Genomic DNA, 17,328 nt, shown 5'->3' with positions numbered 1-17,328 from the left:
GACAGAGCAAGACTGTCTCAAAAAAACAAAACAAGCCAGGCGCAGTGGCTCAAGCCTGTAAACCCAGCACTTTGGGAGGCCGAGGCGGGTGGATCATGAGGTCAAGAGATCGAGACCATCCTGGTCAACATGGTGAAACCCCGTCTCTAATAAAAATACAAAAAATTAGCTGGGCATGGTGACGCGTGCCTGTAATCCCAGCTACTCAGGAGGCTGAGGCAGGAGAACTGCCTGAACCCAGGAGGCTGAGGTTGCGTGAGCCGAGATCGCGCCATTGCACTCCAGCCTGGATAATAAGAGCGAAACTCCGTCTCAAAAAAAAAAAAAAAACCAAACAAATAAAAAATATATTGTCATTTCAACATGCAAACAACATAAAACCGTTTTCATGTTATTTTATATTTTTCTCACTAAGTCTTGTGTTTTTGGGGGTTTTGTTTTGAGACAATCTTTTTTTTGAGACGGAGTTTCGCTCTTGTTACCCAGGCTGGAGTGCAATGGCGCGATCTCGGCTCACCGCAACCTCCGCCTCCTGGGTTCAGGCAATTCTCCTGCCTCAGCCTCCTGAGTAGCTGGGACTACAGGTACGCGCCACCATGCCCAGCTAATTTTTTGTATTTTTAGTAGAGACGGGGTTTCACCATGTTGACCAGGATGGTCTCGATCTCGACCTCGTGATCCACCCACCACGGCCTCCCAAAGTGCTGGGATTACAGGCGTGAGCCACCGCGCCCGGCCCAAGACAGTCTTACTGCAGCCTTGACCTCCGGGCTCAAGCGAACCTTCTGCCTCAGCCTCCCAAGTGGCCGGGCCTACAGGCGTACACCCGGCTTATTTTTACATTTTTATTAGAGACAGGGTCTCCCTATGTTGCCCAGAGTGGTCTCCAACCCCTGACCTCAAGCGATCCTCCCTCCTCCGCCTCTGAAAGTGCTGGAATCACGGGTGCAAGCCACCCCGCCGGCCAAGTATTGTTAGTTGGTGTGCATTTTACCCTTACAGCATATCTCAACTCAGACTCGCCGCATGTCAAGCGCTCAGTAGCGCACGTACCAAGTGGCGGCCCTGTCTGACCGCGCGAGGCCTGGTGCACACCCTAGGCAGCAGTGGGGTCCTCCCAGGTCAGCTCTGAGCGCACCCCGGCTGGAAGGGAGGATGGGGCGGGGTCGGCACCAAGGCCCCGCCCCTTCCTCCCCGTCCCCGGCCGGCAACAGAAGGAGCTGGCTGAGTTTAGAGCTCCGCTACCCGAGCAGTGCCCCGCGACCCACTCACCTGGCCACCGCCTCCACCGAGCCGGCGATGGCCGTGCCGCCGCCCGCGCCGCTGTCGTACAGCACGCCCGAGATGTCGAGCAGCACTCCGCGCACGCCAGCCAAGAGCTCGCCCCACGGGGCCATGGCGCCCGACAGTGCTCGTCGGCTCCACGTCCCAAGCGGCGCGGGTACCGCGGCCGCGCAGGAGCGCCTGGGAAGTGTAGTCCCGCGGGCGAGGAGGGGCGGGGCGGGAAGGCCGGGCGCAAACCCGGTACTGGGGCGGGGCCTGGGTGTCCTTTCCGGAAGTTTTCTTCCCAGGAGATCAGTGGACAAAGAGCAAGAAAAGCAGAAAACAGGTAACTAAGAAAGATCAAAAGCAAATTGAGACAACAAGAAGGCACCTGTAGCCAGGGGCGGTGGCTCGCGCCTGCAATTCCAGGACTTCGGGAGGCAGAGGAGGACGGACGGCTGGAGCCCTGGAGTTCTAGACCAACCTGGTCAACATAGTGAGACCCCGTCCCTATTAAAGAAAGAAAAAGGCCGGGCGCGGTGGCTCACGCCTAAGAGGCCGAGGCGGGCGGATCACGAGGTCAAGAGATCGGGACCATCCTGGTCAACAAGGTGAAACCCCGTCTCTACTAAAAATACAAAAATTAGCTGGGCATGGTGGCACGTGCCTGTAATCCCAGCTACTCGGGAGGCTGAGGCAGGAGAATTGCCTGAACCCAGGAGGCGGAGGTTGCGGTGAGCCGAGATCGTGCTATTGCACACCAGTCTGGGTAACAACAGCGAAACTCCGTCTCAAAAAAGAAAAAAATATATATATAATACAAAATTGAGACCGGGTGCAGTGGCTCACCCCTGTAATCCCACCACTCTGGGAGGCCGAGATGGGCAGATCACTTGAGGTCAGGAGTTCGATACCAGCCTGGTCACCATAGTGAAACCCCTATCTCTACTAAAAATACAAATATCAGCTTGGAGCGGTGGCGCATGCCTGTAGTTCCAGCTACTGAGGAGGCTGAGGCGGGAGAATCACTTGAACCTAGGAGGCGAAGGTTGCGTGAGCCGGGATTGCACCACTGCCCTCCAGTCTGGGCGACAGAGTAAGACTCAGTCTCAAAAAAAAAAAAATTGTATGCAGGTCACAGTCCTGATAGATGAAGATGCATAGGAACTGGGCAGAGAAGAAAATGGGACTATCACACTGGATAGTCCCAGGAGATTTTTTTGATAAGCTGTAAAATACCCCTCAATGTTACATTATTTTTGCAATAAATACAAATTGATATTGAAAGGGAGGAGTTTCCTTTCAAATTATGAAATTGAAACAAGAACATACTTTTGGTCCAATTTAGCTCTGAGCTTTCAAAGAAGAAAGGATTATATTTCACTACTTCATGTCAGGTTTTTGTTGTTGTTGTTTGTTTGTTTTTGAGATGGAGTTTCACTCTTGTTGCCCAGGCTGGAGTGCAATGGCACGATCTCAGCTGACACTGAAACCTCCACCTCCCAGGTTCAAGTGATTCTCCTCAGCCTCCCAAATTGCTGGGATTACGAGTATGCACCGCCATACCTGGCTAATTTGGTATTTTTAGTAGAGACGGTGTTTCTCCATGTTGGTCAGGTTGGTTTTGAACTCTGGACCTCAGGTGATCCACCCACCTCAGCCTCCCAAAGTGCTGGGATTATAGGCATGAGCCACTGTGCCTGGTCCATTTCAGGCTCTTGCTTCACAGAAAGGATGAAGAAGTCGTTGGATTGTTATAGCTTTAATCCAGTTCAACGAATTCTGCATATTTTATTGATATTAGGGGAGCTATTTACAAGAGAAATAAAATATAGTTCCTACCCTTTAGGGATTTCCACTAATGGGGTTGGGGAATCGTACACCTTATATAAGGGTTCTTAGTAACAGTTAATAGAAACCACTCCACCTAGAGGGGTTTTATTGATATGGGGCATGAAGGAGCTTACAGATTTCCTGGGGAGACGGATCTAGGAATTACACAGCCAGGAGCCATGCAGCTATGAGAAACACCTGATTTTACTGCTCTATTGCGATCACTGCCCCGATCACTTACTGCAGCCCCCAGCACAGCTGCCCCCAAATGAACAGAACATATCCACCACTGTGCAATCCGAAGTTTCTCTTTCTCCACCTGCAGCCACCCACTCTCTTTCACTGTGTCTAGCTTGGTGGACCCTAGTCCACCCTGCAAGGGATTCTGGGAAATGCAGTTTTTAGTCTTCCAGGGGCTGAGTGAGTCAATTTGGAGAAACTGCCAGGACCGTCATGAACCATACATGTATTGAGACCCTATTCTGTGCAGTGGGCACTAGAGGTGCAATAAGTTCTAAGGTGTGATCCTGGCTTTCCAGAATCAAGACTGGGTAGAGAGCAATGGACCTTCGTGATTGCGGACCAAATGTGTGTCAAGTGGTAATGAATGACACAGACACAGTCAAGAGGATGACCTCTGCAGGCCTTGGAGGGCAGCAGTGGCTTCTTGGCAGGGGGCAGTCTGAAATGGACCTTGGAGAATGGCTGGGCTTTAGCTTCATGCCAAGGAGGAGGAAAAAGGGTGCTTCTGCCAGTGGTGTGAGCCTACCCATAATTCTTTCTTTTCTGCCGGCTCTGTGGGTACTCTTGGGAAAGTCACTTTTCATCTCTAGGACTAGGGTAGACAGAATAATGCCCCCTTGAGACGTCCACATCCTAATCCCCACAACCTCTAAATATATGACCTTCCATGGCAAAAGGGACTCAGATCTTGCAGAGCCTAAGCTCCTATAGGGAAATTATCCTGGATGGCCCAGGTGGGCCCCGTGTAATGACATGAGTCCTCATAAGGAGGAAGCAGAAGAGAGTCAAGAGTCAGAGAAGGAGGTGTGACAGCAGAAGCAGAGGTCAGAGAGAGAGATGTGAATATACTGCACTGCTGCCCTTGAATATGAAGGAGCCATGAGCCAAGATACGCAGGTGGCCTCTGGAAGCTAGAAAGGCAGATGAATGGACCCCCCTAGATCCTCCAGAAGGAACGCAGCCCTGCTGGGACTTCCGTTTTGGGACTTCTTAGCTCAAGAACTGTAAGATAATAAATCTGTGGTTTTAAGCCGCTGAGTGTATGGTTATTTCTTGCAGTAGTGACAAGAAACAAATACAGGGATCCAGGTCCCTCATCTGAAAAATGACAAGTTGATACAAGGTGGCAAGTCTCTAAGTGTGGGCCACTGATAGGCTGAAACCTGATCTGAAAGTTCCAGGCCTTTCTTGGGATGCAATGAGTGTGGGACATTGTCTATGTTAGGGCTGCGTTTGGCTGCACATGACAGAAACCCAGCCATAGTTGCTCAACCAAATAGAATTGCTCTTCCTTATATATCAAGAAGCCAAGGAGAAGGCAGCCCTGGAGGGGACAACAGCTCCCAGGACCGTCAGGCAGCAGGCTGCCTCCTGCTTTCTGCTCCGCCACCCTCTGGCCTGTGGCCTTCCCCTAATGCTAGCAAGATTTCTGCTGCATGCGAGGCATCACGACTGCATTTCAGGCAGGAAGGAGGGGAAAGAAAACAAAAAAGGACACGTGGCCGCTGAGTCTTACCCTTTACACCTGGAAAGCAAAAGCTTCCCCAGAACCCTGATTCAATGGACTCTCATTCGCATCTTTTGGGCCAGAGCTAGTCAGGTGGCACAGAAATACCACAGCGTGCCAGGAAGCATACTCCACTGACTGAGCTTTCAGCCTGTTACGTTTCCAGTAACAAATCTACAGTCCATGTCTGAATTTCAGCTCAACTATGAACCTGTCTATAGTTCAGCTCATCTATTGCTTTCCGCTCATCTATTGCTGCACTGGACATATGTCTCATCCTTTCAGATTTGCTTGTTGTAGTCAGGACTCTTCAGTTGCCAGTGACAGAAGCCAAATTTCAAATGCCTTAAATTTAAAAGGGAAGTACTGGCTCACACAATCAGATGGTCTAGCAATTGACAGCTTCAGGCGTGGCTGGTTAACAGCTCTGGGCTCACAGAGTCTCTGGTACACCACCTGGTGAAGATCCTTTTGCTCAACTTGGTCTGGCTGTTCCAGAAAGAACTCTGATTGGCTGTCTTGGGACAGTGTCCCCCAGTGTCTGTGTTCCAGTGGAAGTGACACTGTTACAAGACACCCACCCTGACTTGTGCCCTTACCAGGGCTGGAGGTGGGGCACTTGCATACAGTCCCAGCATGACCACAAGGAATGGGAGAGGAAAAGCCCCCCAGCAAAAAGCAGGGTACATTAGCCAGGTGCACTAGCACATACCTGTAGTCCCAGCTACTCTGGAGACCAAGGCAAGTAGATCACCTGAACCCAGGAGTGGGAGGCTATAATGTACGTGACTGCAACTGCACCTGTGAATGGCCACTGCACTGTAGCCTAGACAATACAGCAAGACAAAGAAAGAAAGAAGAAAGGAAGGAGGAAGGAAGGAGAAAGAAGAAAGAGAAAGGAAGGAGAGAGAAATGAGAGAAAGGAAGGAAAGGAAGGAAGAAAAAGAAAGAAAGAAAGGCAGGCAGCAGGGCACTGTGAAAGAGGAATGAGGAAACAACATGGTACAGGCAAAAGGAGCAGGTGCCCGCCAGTCACAGAGATCTTTCTTATTATCAAAGTCCATCTCCCTGGAAAGTGAGACCAGACCAGGTGAGGCCCATATGAGCCAAAGAATCTTCTGTTTTATTGAGCTCGGCTATAGTGAAAAAAAAAATTGGAGCACCATTGATGTAGAAATGCTTCTCAGGCCGGGCGCAGTGGCTCACACCTGTAATCCCAGAACTTTGCGAGGCCAAGGTGGGCAGATTACTTGAGGTCAGGAGTTCGAGACCAGTCAACACAGTGAAACACTGTCTCTACTAAAAATACAAAAATTAGCCAGGCATGGTGGTGCAAGCCTGTTGTCCCAGTTACTTGGGAGGCTAAGGCAGGAGAATCACTTGAACTCGAGAGCTGGAGGTTGCAGTGAGCCAAGATCATGCCACTGCACTCCAGCCTGGGGAAAGAGTGAGACTCCATCTCAAAAAAAAAGCATAAGCTTGTTGCACAGATGCTCAGCATAGGAGTCAGGCCCCTCAGAAGCCATGTCCCAACCTAAACATTTCTTGATCCGATTTTTGTCTTCAGCCTATATGGTCTCTCAAGGAACGGATTTCCAATCCATCCTAGTGAAACTGTGGCACTTTTGGTTTGTATTATTGGGCCACCATTTATTGCTTCCAGCTTTTCAACCTACTGAACACCGGGGTGCTAATGGGCACAGGGACCTGTGCTCTCCGTGCTCCCTGAGGTTAAGACAATCCGAGGACCAGAGTCTGTATGCCAGGCACTGTGAGAAAGGCTGTGCCTGGCAGGGTGCTTTAACTCTGGCTAATTGAATTCCAAAATGTGAAGGGGAATAGAAGGTTGGGAAGAGTGTAGGCAATTTACGAAATCAAAGGAAATGCTAATAACCAGACCTGGGCAAGAACTGGAACCGTCAGCAGCCAGAGTGGGAAATGCCAGAGGATTTCATTTGGGCACCACTTCCACAATGAAGCAGCATCTCTCTGCTTCAGATACTTCCCGGCAGAGAGTCCAGTAGGACTCTGGTCCTGCAGGAGCTCACGCTTTCCTCTTGGCCAGAAAAAGGTTGGGGGGCCTGATTGGCAGTCCCCTCCCTACCACATACAAGGGTAGGGACCCAGGGGAATCTCAGCAAAATCAACTATGGAGACCAGAAAAGGGGAAGTGGATCCTCAGATCAGGTAAAGCCGGAGATATCCATCAAGGGCTGTGATGGCAGCATGTCCCAGAAACAACCTGAGAAGGAGCGCTCCAGTTCACGTGGGGTAAGTCAGAGATGCGCCCAGGAAGAAACTCTGTTGTAGGGATGCAGTGAAGCTCCCAGGGAACCCAGAATGGAACAACCAGCCTCAGGAAGAACGCAGCAATGGCAGCAGTGGCTGGAACCTGCCAGTCTGCCTGTCTCTCGTGGCTTCTCTGCTCTGCACTTGTTTGTTTTTGAGTTTCACTCTTGTTGTCCAGGCTGGAGTGCAACGGTGTGATCTCGGCTCACTGCAACCTGCACCTCCCAGGTTCAAGCAGTTCTCTTGCCTCAGCCTCTCCAGTAGCTAGGATTACAGGCATGTGGCACCTGGATAGGCTAATTTTGTATTTTTAGTAGAGACAGGATTTCTCCATGTTGGTCAGGCTGGTCTCGAACTCCTGACATCAGGTGATCCGCCTGCCTTGGCCTCCCAAAATGCCAGGATTATAGGCATAAGTCTCTGTGCCTGGCCTGGCTTTTTTAAACTTTGGTTTGGGATCCGGTGGGAAGGCTCTACTTTGAACTTAGCTTTCACAACCAAGTCTATGAGGTGTGTGTTTTTTTTTTTTTTAATACTTCCTGTGCTTGGCAGCCAGAGTTCAAAGCTCTGGTGGGAAATGGTAAATGCTAGCCTTTAATTGTAGATGACCTCTCCAACACCAAGGGACATAGAGTCCAGTAAACAAACCACGGCTTCTGCTATCTGCACCTTCCTTCTAAAATCCAGTGCCTACCCTCTCCCATCTTACAGGCAGATTTGAGTTGAAGAAGCACATCTTGGGGAAGGTGGCTGGGTACTGGGAAAAGGAGTTGCCTGCAGGCTGTCTGGTAGTCGAGGTAACCCTCTTCGTTATCAAGCTGTGTCTTATGAAGCTGTCTCTTTGGCATATATATCCTACCCTGGGGGCTGGCTCAAAATGCAGGGTTTTACCTAGAGAATTTCAGTTGTATTTTATTTCAGGAACATAAGATTTTATCTAAGATGCTTTAACATGGCTCATAATATTACCTGCCCTCCCTCCCTCTGCATAAACTGCCAATTCTTTCTATTGTTAACACTATTCATGGCACGCAGCAGCTCCTTAAGACTGTGCTGGAATTATAGGCACCTTTGTTTGTGGAATACCTTGGGAAGCTTGGCACCATTGATCTGCATCAGTGCCTCCGGAATAGCCTTTGCCTTCTCCTTAAAGATACTATCTAAACTGTGAAATTCATTAAATAGCCCCAGAAATGGATCAGGTTATTTAACACAACATCCCTAATGGCGCAGTATCTCAGCCGTCTGCACTGATGGTGAACATTGTCTTGGATAGTGTTATCAGCCCAGGACACCCGCTATGAATATTGATCCCGAGCTTGTTACAGGCATCACTTGCCATCAGGACAGGTCAGGGTTGGAACCCACCTAGCATCAAAGCAATTTAAAGACAGCACTCAGGCAGAATTTTAATGCCCAGGCCAAAAAAAAAAAAAAACAAATCAACTCCATGCACAGCGGGAAGGTGGCTTGCTGGATCTGGATATATTATATAGGGATACCGTGGGTATAAATACACATGTGAGGATGGTAGTGAGCCAAACACATGGCCATATGTTACTGGAAGGGATTCTCATTGCCTCCTGGTCTTTTACAAAACAGGTGGCCAGAAAAAAAAATTACCTAGGACCTCCTCCTCCACTGTCCCCCACATTGAAGAATGTATCCTGTTCTTTGGGTAGCAGGTTTCTCTTTAAGTTGGATGAGTAAGAGAGGGCATTTCTATCCCTCCAGTGTTGATGGGAGACCCAGTGGAGTTTCTTGTGTGTCATCTATTGCCTGCAGCCAAGTACTAAGCATGAGCATTCACATTACCTCATGTCACACTGAACACACAGCTCAGAAATCTCTGGCCGGGCATGATGGCTAACGCCCAGCACTTTGTAATCCCAGCACTTTGGGAAGCCAAGGTGGGTGGATCATGAGGTCAGTAGTTCGAGACCAGCCTGGCCAACATGGTGAAACCCTGTTTCTACTAAAAATACAAAAATAAGCTGGGTGCAGTGGTGCACGCCTGTAGTCCCAGCTACTCAGGAAGCTGAGGCAGTACAATCACTTGAACCCAGGAGGCAGAGGTTGCAGTGAGCTGAGATTGCGACACTGCACTCCACCTGGGTGACAGAGGGAGACTCCATATATATATATAAAAAATCGGCCAGCCATGGTGGCTCACGCTTGTAGTCCCAGCAGTTTGGGAGGCTAAGGTGGGTAGATCACATAAGGTCAGGAGTTCGAGACCAGCCTGACCAACATGGTGAAACTCCATCTCTACTAAAAATAAAAAAGTTAGCCAGGGTGGTGGCGCGTGCCTATAATCCCAGCTTCTCTGGATGCTGAGGCAGGAGACCCACTTAAACCCAGAAGGCGGAGGTTGCATGCAGTGAGCCAAGATCGTGCCTCTGCACTCCAGCCTGGGCGACAGAGTGAGACCCTGTCTAATACAAAATAAAACATCAGCCCAGCATGGTGGCATGCTCCTGTTATCCCAGCTGCTTGGGAGGCCGAGGCGTAAGAATCGCTTAAGCCCAGGAGGTGAAGGCTGCAGTGAGGATCGAGCCACTGCACTCCAGCCTGGGCAACAGAACGAGACCCTGTCTCGCACAAAAAGAAAAAAAAAAAAAAAATCTGAAAAATAAGGGGCAAGCAAAATAGAAAAAACACTAGAAGGAGTTTGTAAGATTAGCAGGTTTAAGGAATGTGGCCTCCACACGTTCTTGGCTTTCTCTCCAATTTGTTGCTTCCTCCTTTTTCGGATCCTTCCCTATATTTAACATCTGTGAACCTGAAGGGAAAGATGATTCATATCATTTAAACAAAAATTTTTGAGGTAATCTATGGAGTGCAATGGAAATGATTCAGGTTTGGGTTACTCTTGGCTGTCTGGGCCTCCCTTGTCCCTCTGGTTTGGGGTTTAGGGTGCCCCCTGGAATGCCCACCATCCTGTGAAAATAGAGTCTTAAGGTTTCTTACAGGAGAATGAATAAGAGGGACAGTGGGAAGCCACATACTTTCATCTGGGGCTAACTTAAGGAAATCTATTCCTAGCTACCCTGAAGAACCTAAGCATTTAAAAATGTAAACATGGGCGGGCATGATGGCTCACACCTGTAATCTCAGCACTTGGCGAGCCTGAGGTGGGCGGATCACTTGAGATCATGAGTTTGAGACCAGCCTGGCCAACATGGTAAAAACCTGTCTCTACTAATAATACAAAAATTAGCTGGGCACAGTGGCATGTACCTGTAATCCCAGCTACTCAGGAGGCTGAGGCAGGAGAATTGCTTGAACCTAGGAGGTAGAGGTTGCAGTGAGCTGAGATCGTGCCACTGAACTCCAGCCTGTATGACAGAGGGAGGTTCCGTCTCAAAAAAAAAAAAAAAAGAAAAGAAAAGAAAAGGAAAAAAGAAAGAAAAAAAAAGTAAACATGGTGGGAAAAGGTAGAAGGGGCGGCTAGGATCAAAAGGGTAAAAGGGGGAGAAACAAAAAGGAAGATGGAAAAAAAATTCAAGAACTGGGTGGGAAAGCGTTGTTAAAACAGCAAACGAAGTACCCTCTCAGTATTTCAGGAAGGCTCTGTGATTTGTAGTCCAGGATCCCGGGCGCCACTTTTAATTTCAGGGCCATCTTTTCTTTGGGTTTTCACTTGGTGTGCATTCACTTTGGTGGGAGGTGGTCCAGCGGGCTTGGGAAGGGCACTTCCTTTCCTGAGCTTTAAAAGCACAATCCATCTTCTCTTTAGGACTGGAGCTAGCTTGAATTTCGGCAGGGCTTTAAAGTCTGCAGGGAATACAGTGACCACCTCTGGGAGGGGCAGCAAGGTTTGAATGAGAAAAGCTACAAGGAGCTGGCCTCTAAGAATGCCTCTTCAATAACAGATGGGATTAGCAGCCCCCAGCACTTTAATGAGAAGGTTTCTCCTCCTCTTCCTACTGCTTACCTGCTCAGACAATATTAATTGCCACGTCATTGTTTGGAAACCCCATGGGGCAGAGAAGAAAGGAACGAGTCAGAGGTGGTTCTGGGCCAAACACTAGGAGAAGCCTCAGAATTTGCCTGAAACAAAATGCTTAGTGCTCACAGATTGCTGTGTGCTCTCTGAGAGACAAAAGAAGAAATTTAGGAAGGGTGTGGCCAGTGAAAGCTTCTCCAGCCACTGGTGATCACCTTCCCAGGGGTAGGGCAGATGAGGGCCATTTCAACGGTTTCTCTTCTCTGACTTTAAAATCAAACCAGACAGGCATTTTTGAATCTTCTGTTTCTGGGGCTGGGGAGGAATGGGGGTCAGAGATGCAACCTAATTCTCAGGTCCAATTTCTGTTGCACATGATGGAATTTGTGTCTCTGGAGAAGGCCTGAAGTTTGTGCATCGAGGGCTGTGCTCCGGGTCATAGCAAACCAGGGCAGACACCCTCAGCCATCTCCCTTGGCTCTGTGCCTGAAAACACCAAGGTTTCCGAAGCCGCAGGCGTCACCTCTACAGACCTCTTGCTGGCCTCTGGCCTGGCTTGGCTTTGGGGTGGAAGCAAAAGACTGACAGTCCGGGATTTTCTCCCTCCGTTTTCGAAAGAGCAGGGTGTACTGAAAAAGCCCTGGTCCAGAAGACCCAGGTCCAAACCCAGACTCAGTCACCAACTCACAGTGACCCCGGGCAAATCTCTTCTGGCCTGTGAACCTCGATTTCCTCATCTTTAAAATGGGGACACTGGTCTGTGTCAGGTGACGCCCATCTCACGGGGATGCTCAAGGAATGAGATCGTGCAAGCCTCAGGGTTTTGTGAACCCTAAACTGAGAGAACATGAGGGCTTTTAAATCCGTGATAACCGGGTCTGAAGCTGTTACTGTCATTCACTTGCAGGGCAGGAGATGCGCGGAGCATTCCCTGGATTCATCAAAGTAATCAGTCCTGGCCTCAATTGCATCCCCAAGTTGAAGGCGGGTGCGCTGGAAAAAGGGCACAAACTTCAGTGACAGAGGTGTGTGTGTCGGGGGGGAGGGATCCCCAGGATGAAAGCCTCCCTGGCACCCTCCGAGAGTCCCAGAAGGTTGGGCGGAGGCGCGCGGAGCCGACTGCACTGGCCCCGCGGGCGCGCGCACCGGGCGCGCGGAGCTTCCTCGAGCCCAGGCAAGCGGCCTCCACACGGCGCCGGGTAGTCCCGAGGCTGGCCCGCGTTGCGCCGGTGCCAATCGGCGCGCAGCGCCCCGCGGCTCCCTCCCCGCCCCGCCTCCCCATCCCCCTCCCCAGCTTCAGTTGGTCGCGCGAACCCGGCCACCGGCTGGAGAGCTGCGGTTGAGCCACAGCCTAAGGCAAGCCCGAGCGCCGCCATCCCAGACCCTTCGCTGCCGACCGCCGGCCGGCAGGCGACGGGCATGCTGGCATGGCAAGACGGCGGGGCCAAGGCGGCTCCCTCCCACCACAAGATCTCCTTCTCGGTCCTGGACATCCTGGACCCGCAGAAATTCACCCGCGCCGCGCTCCCGCCCGTGCGCCCGGCTCCCCGGGAAGCCAGGAAAAGTTTGGCGGAGGTCGAAGCGGGGAAGGATGCCAGCGTCGAGAACCCTGACGGACAGCTGGAGACCCCTGGTAAGATGCAAGGCGGCCCCCGCCCCAACACTGCGCAGTGTTTGGGGAATAGCCGGGCCTGGTGAGTGGTCCTTCACTGCGTTTTCCTCAAAGAGAGAAGGCGCTCGGGACCGCGTGCGAAGTGTAGCCCCCGCCCCGGAATTGGCGAGATGCAGAGAGGAGGCTCCCCGAATTCCGCGGCAGGGATTTGCCGCATCCCTGCTCACCCGCCAAGCTTACCCGCACCACAGCTCTGACGCTCGCGGTGGAAACTTCACTGACCCGGCGCCTACCTTGCCAGGCTTACTCATTTATCGGGCATTTAATTCGCTTGCCACGTGCTAGGACGTGGGCTAAGGGTTGGGATAAAGGTGATGAAAATTTCGGAACCTGAGAGATGGACAGCATCATTCACATCACCCCCATTTTATGGATGGGGGAGCTGAGGCTAAGGCTTGCGCCAGGGGTCAGGCGCCTACTTCAAACCACCCGGAGACGCCTGCGAGGCTGGGCTGCCTCACGAGCTTAGGCTCCCCAGACCCCACTGTTGACCGGAGCTGGGGGCGGGTCTCTGATGGGGTGTTGGGAAGCTTTTGGTACTTTTTCCTCAAAACCCTTTGACTTCCTAGGCTGGCGGACACCTGATGGAGAGGTCAGGAAAGTTTGTGGCTGGAAGGAAGGACGAAAGACAGCAGGAGTCCTGCTGGGTGGGGCTTGGGATAAGACCAAGAAAGGCGGCTCCCTGGAGGGTCAGAGGCTCAGGTCTCCCGGGAGACTGGATGTCGCGCAGCCCCCCGTTCCCCTCCCCAAGTTTGGTGATGATTGCCTGGGGCCCCGGGCGCCTCTGGCGGCGGCACTTGGGCCCGGGCCGGCGGCCTGGTAATTGTTCGGATCTTCTCTCCGAGGGGCCGCGCTCCCTTCCCCCACCCTCGTGATCGATATTCTATTACTGGTGCCTGCATATCTCCTGCCCGCAGCTTGCAGGTACCGACTTCAAACCCCCTTTCCCTGTCTGATCCTAATATTGTTCGATTAAAACTTACCTTTAATAGATGACATCTATCGATCCGGCCCCGCACAAATCTGAAACTCTATTAACACGGCGGGAGAGAGAAGATGGGAAAGGGGGAATTTCACTTTAAAGCGGGGGCGGGGGTGGGATGGGGGCAGAGAGCTTAATAACTTCTTTTTTAATTGCTAGGGGTCCTAGACCAAAATAGGCTTCTGGGGTCTGGGGAGGCACAGCCCTAAAGGTGTTTGATAACTAGATGTCTTAATACAGTGATCCTAACCCCCAATATGGTTACTCAGTAAGGTCACTATTATTTTTAATGCGGGGTGTCATTCATTCATTCAGCAAACATTTCTTGGACCCTTACTTGATGGCAGATTTGTAAAGGGCAAGAGGACATGATTCCCCTAAAATCGCTGGCGAGGATGTGCAGTCGGGCCTGAGGGAAGCGAGACGTGGGGACAGCAACGGCACCGGGAGTTGGGTTGAGGGGACAGCCGCTTGATCTTGGGAGGACGAGGAGGAGGTTTGAGGACCCCGAGAGGCTTCTGTTCACCGCCCCCTTCTCCCCTAGATGCTGCGGGCCGAGGCGCCGGCGGGGCGTCCCCCCTGGAGGGTTCCGAGGCGGAAGAGGAGGAGGATGCGGAGGATCCCGGGAGGCCGCGGCGGCGGGAGCGGGCTGCGCGCAAGCTGCTGGGCCTGGCGCGCTCACCTGACGCCCCTGTCGCGGCGTTGGCGTCTGGGGAGCCCTGCGAGGAAGGCGGGGGCGGCCCTGCAGGGTCCCCTGGCTCCCCGGGCTCCCCGCGGCCCCGGCGCCGGCGCGTGGAGTCCAACTGCGCCAAGCCGCGGCGCGCGCGCACCGCCTTCACCTACGAGCAGCTGGTGGCCTTAGAGAACAAGTTCCGGGCCACGCGCTACCTGTCCGTGTGCGAGCGCCTGAACCTCGCGCTGTCGCTCAGCCTCACCGAGACGCAGGTCAAAATTTGGTTCCAGAATCGCAGGACCAAGTGGAAGAAGCAGAACCCGGGCGCCGACGGCGCGGCTCAGGTCGGAGGTGGTGCGCCCCAACCAGGGGCTGCAGCGGGGGGCGGCGGCGGCGGCGCAGGGGGCAGTCCCGGCCCTCCCGGCACAGGGACTCTGCCCTTCCAGACTTTTCCCTCCTACTCCACGGCCAACGTCCTCTTCCCGGCTGCCTCCTCCTTCCCGCTGACGGCCGCCACCCCTGGGAGCCCTTTCGCGCCGTTCCTCGGGCCTTCCTACCTGACCCCCTTCTACGCCCCGCACCTATGAATCCGGAGCCTCCGGCCCATCATTGGCATCGTCGTGTACCCTTGGCTCCTCCACCGGGGTGCCGGTGCGCGGGTGTCAGCGCGCCGCTTCCCTGTCAGCAGCCGGGGACGCCGCACCCCTGCCCGCCGAGTGCACCGGCGATCCTCGCCGGCAACCAAGGGGTCAGGAATCCGCCCCCGAAATTTCAGGGGACCGAGACTGACCTCAAACCTTGCGGTTTCTGGACCTTGCTGTTCACTTTGGGTCAGGTTTAATTCAGTTCAGGGGCTATGTTTTGAGGGTCTGGATGGACCCAGTTCGGGGCTAATAACAAAGATTACAGGAAACACCAGGAGCAGCTACGCCTCAGCCGCCAGCTGCTGGCAGCTGGGATGGAAGCTTCAAAGGTGCTGCCTCACCAGAGGGTGAGGAGCAGTCTCTGTTCACAGCTGATGGCTTCCCTTCCTCATGTGTGATAGTTCGGCCCATACCCAGAGACTTCTTCCAAATCCTGAGCAAGGCTGGGGAGAGCTTGGTCCTGGAGCACACATGGGCCGCTCTGAAACAGACTATTTTTAAAATGCATACAACTTGGCCGGGCATGGTGGCTCATGCCTGTAATCTCAGCACTTTGGGAGGCCGAGGCGGGTGGATTACTTGAGGTCAGGAGTTCAAAAACCAGCCTGGCCAACATGGTGAAACCTCGTCTCTTAAAAAAAAAAAAACAAAAAACATACAACTCCATATCTCTAGATCTTTACTTAAGATTGGGTCTGGAGCACAATACTTGTTCCAAATAACCTCCCCAGCTTGTTCCTGAGAGAGGGGGTACCTTGGTTTTCTGAGTAGGCCGGAAGTTTGTGGTAGGAAAGGTGACTCCACTTTGTAGCTAGATTAATCTGCTGAAATAGACACAGGTCTGTTGCACTGCCAGTTTTGAGAACAGCTTGAACCAAACCACGCAGTGGCCCCAAAGGCATAGAAATGATACTGAAAGCAGCGATGGCTCAGCTAATATCACGAGGTCTATGCATGAGGCTGCCTACTTTGATTTGCAGAAGTTTATACTTTAAAACTTACAGTCCTGGCTCATCTGCCTGTCACAGGGATTCCAGGGCTTCCAAGACTGAGCCAGGGAGAGCTAGCTCCACCAGCAGCAGGCACCACTACTACATGTGGACAGTTGGACTGTTTTTTAAAAGCACAAGCTCAACATTTTTAGATCTTCATCTAGGATTCTGACTTGAAAACAATTCTTGTTAACAAACAGACTCTCCATGGTGAACAAGGAGGTGAACAAGCTGAGACTGTAAGGGCCAGTGAAAGCAGCACTTGGCTGTGAAATGCTGTCCTGTTCATAATGGATTCATCTCCAGGAACTTAATACGTGGACATGCATTTTAACTGCTTTTATGACCTCCCTTAAAACATTCGTTCTGTGAAATTCCCTTGCCAGTTTTGCTTGGAATATGCTTCCTTTAGTTTTCTACGTAATATAATCGTGTAGCCCACATCTCAGAAACCCAGACATCCCCAGTTTGTCATGTATGTTTCATTCTCACATTTGATTACTTGAGGCCAGCTGAGATCTATGTGGACACCAACTTTCTTGCTATTTCTTGGTAGCCTGTGCTATTAGCAGTTAAGTTTAATGATCAATGGCTTCAAAGTAAAGCACACTGTTTGGTGTTATAACCCATTCCATTACTCTAATCTTGAAGTATCTAGTTCTTTTATCAGGAATGATAGAAAATATTCCCATTTTCTCCTAAATTAAATGAAGACTCTCATAGGATTTGATAGTATATATTATTTAGTTACTTAATATCCGCTAATTAGACTCCTTTCCTTCTAAAGAAGAATGTCCTCCAAATGACACATTGTAACTTTCGAAAAGACAGTTGGTGCCAGATGAGATTACAAATGCAGTTACCATGTTAGATAGAACTTCCCTTACGCTTTGGTAAACACTCCTTTAATAACCATTTGTTGGTTTCTCACAAGCAATATCCCATATTAAACAGGCAATTCAAATGTGACAATACCTCTGTAACAAAGAAGCTGAATTTCTGTAATAAGTGGGAAGCATTCATTCCAGTCTTCTCAGGAACCAGAATCACAGACTTCAGTGGAGGAGAGGGAATAGGGAGGAGGTGGGAGGCTGATGTGTCCCTGGCCTAGCAGGGTGCTGTAATTCCTGACCCTTCCGGTTTCTACAGAACGTTGCAGAGTAATGCTTGAAGCGTGTGACTTTGGACGTCTGCTGCTTTAAAAGGCCCGGTGGCTTTTCAACCAAATCCTTAGACTCAATCTATCCGTGTGTTTGTCTAATAAACTCTTTTTGTAATAAA

At 51.3% G+C, this 17,328-nt stretch overlaps 2 protein-coding genes across 6 annotated transcripts in view; one reads left to right on the top strand and one right to left on the bottom strand.

The window, feature by feature from the left end:
• LHPP (phospholysine phosphohistidine inorganic pyrophosphate phosphatase) overlaps positions 1-1,407 on the bottom strand; it is a 145,011-nt gene extending 143,604 nt beyond the window's left edge. For all 5 annotated transcript variants that reach the window (XR_013525171.1, XR_013525172.1, XM_002756691.5 and 2 more), the window contains exon 1: positions 1,273-1,407. Coding sequence is in view for 3 of the 5 variants with exons in the window: in XM_002756691.5 (XP_002756737.1) it covers positions 1,273-1,397 (125 nt within the window). In the remaining 2 variants the exon portion in view is untranslated. The remainder of the gene's footprint in view (positions 1-1,272) is intronic.
• A 122-nt stretch (positions 1,408-1,529) lies between these two features.
• Positions 1,530-17,328, top strand: NKX1-2 (NK1 homeobox 2). The gene is made up of 3 exons (XM_008978865.6): positions 1,530-1,609; positions 11,992-12,717; positions 14,283-17,328. Exons 2-3 carry the CDS (start codon positions 12,504-12,506, stop codon positions 14,996-14,998), a joined length of 930 nt encoding a protein of 309 aa, XP_008977113.2. The 5' UTR covers positions 1,530-1,609; positions 11,992-12,503; the 3' UTR covers positions 14,999-17,328.

The sequence above is a fragment of the Callithrix jacchus genome, chromosome 12, assembly GCF_049354715.1.
Source record: "Callithrix jacchus isolate 240 chromosome 12, calJac240_pri, whole genome shotgun sequence".
Classification (NCBI taxonomy): Eukaryota; Metazoa; Chordata; class Mammalia; order Primates; family Cebidae; genus Callithrix; species Callithrix jacchus.
The sequence above is the reverse complement of the archived record's forward strand: the minus strand, read 5'-3'. Positions and strand labels throughout refer to the sequence as shown.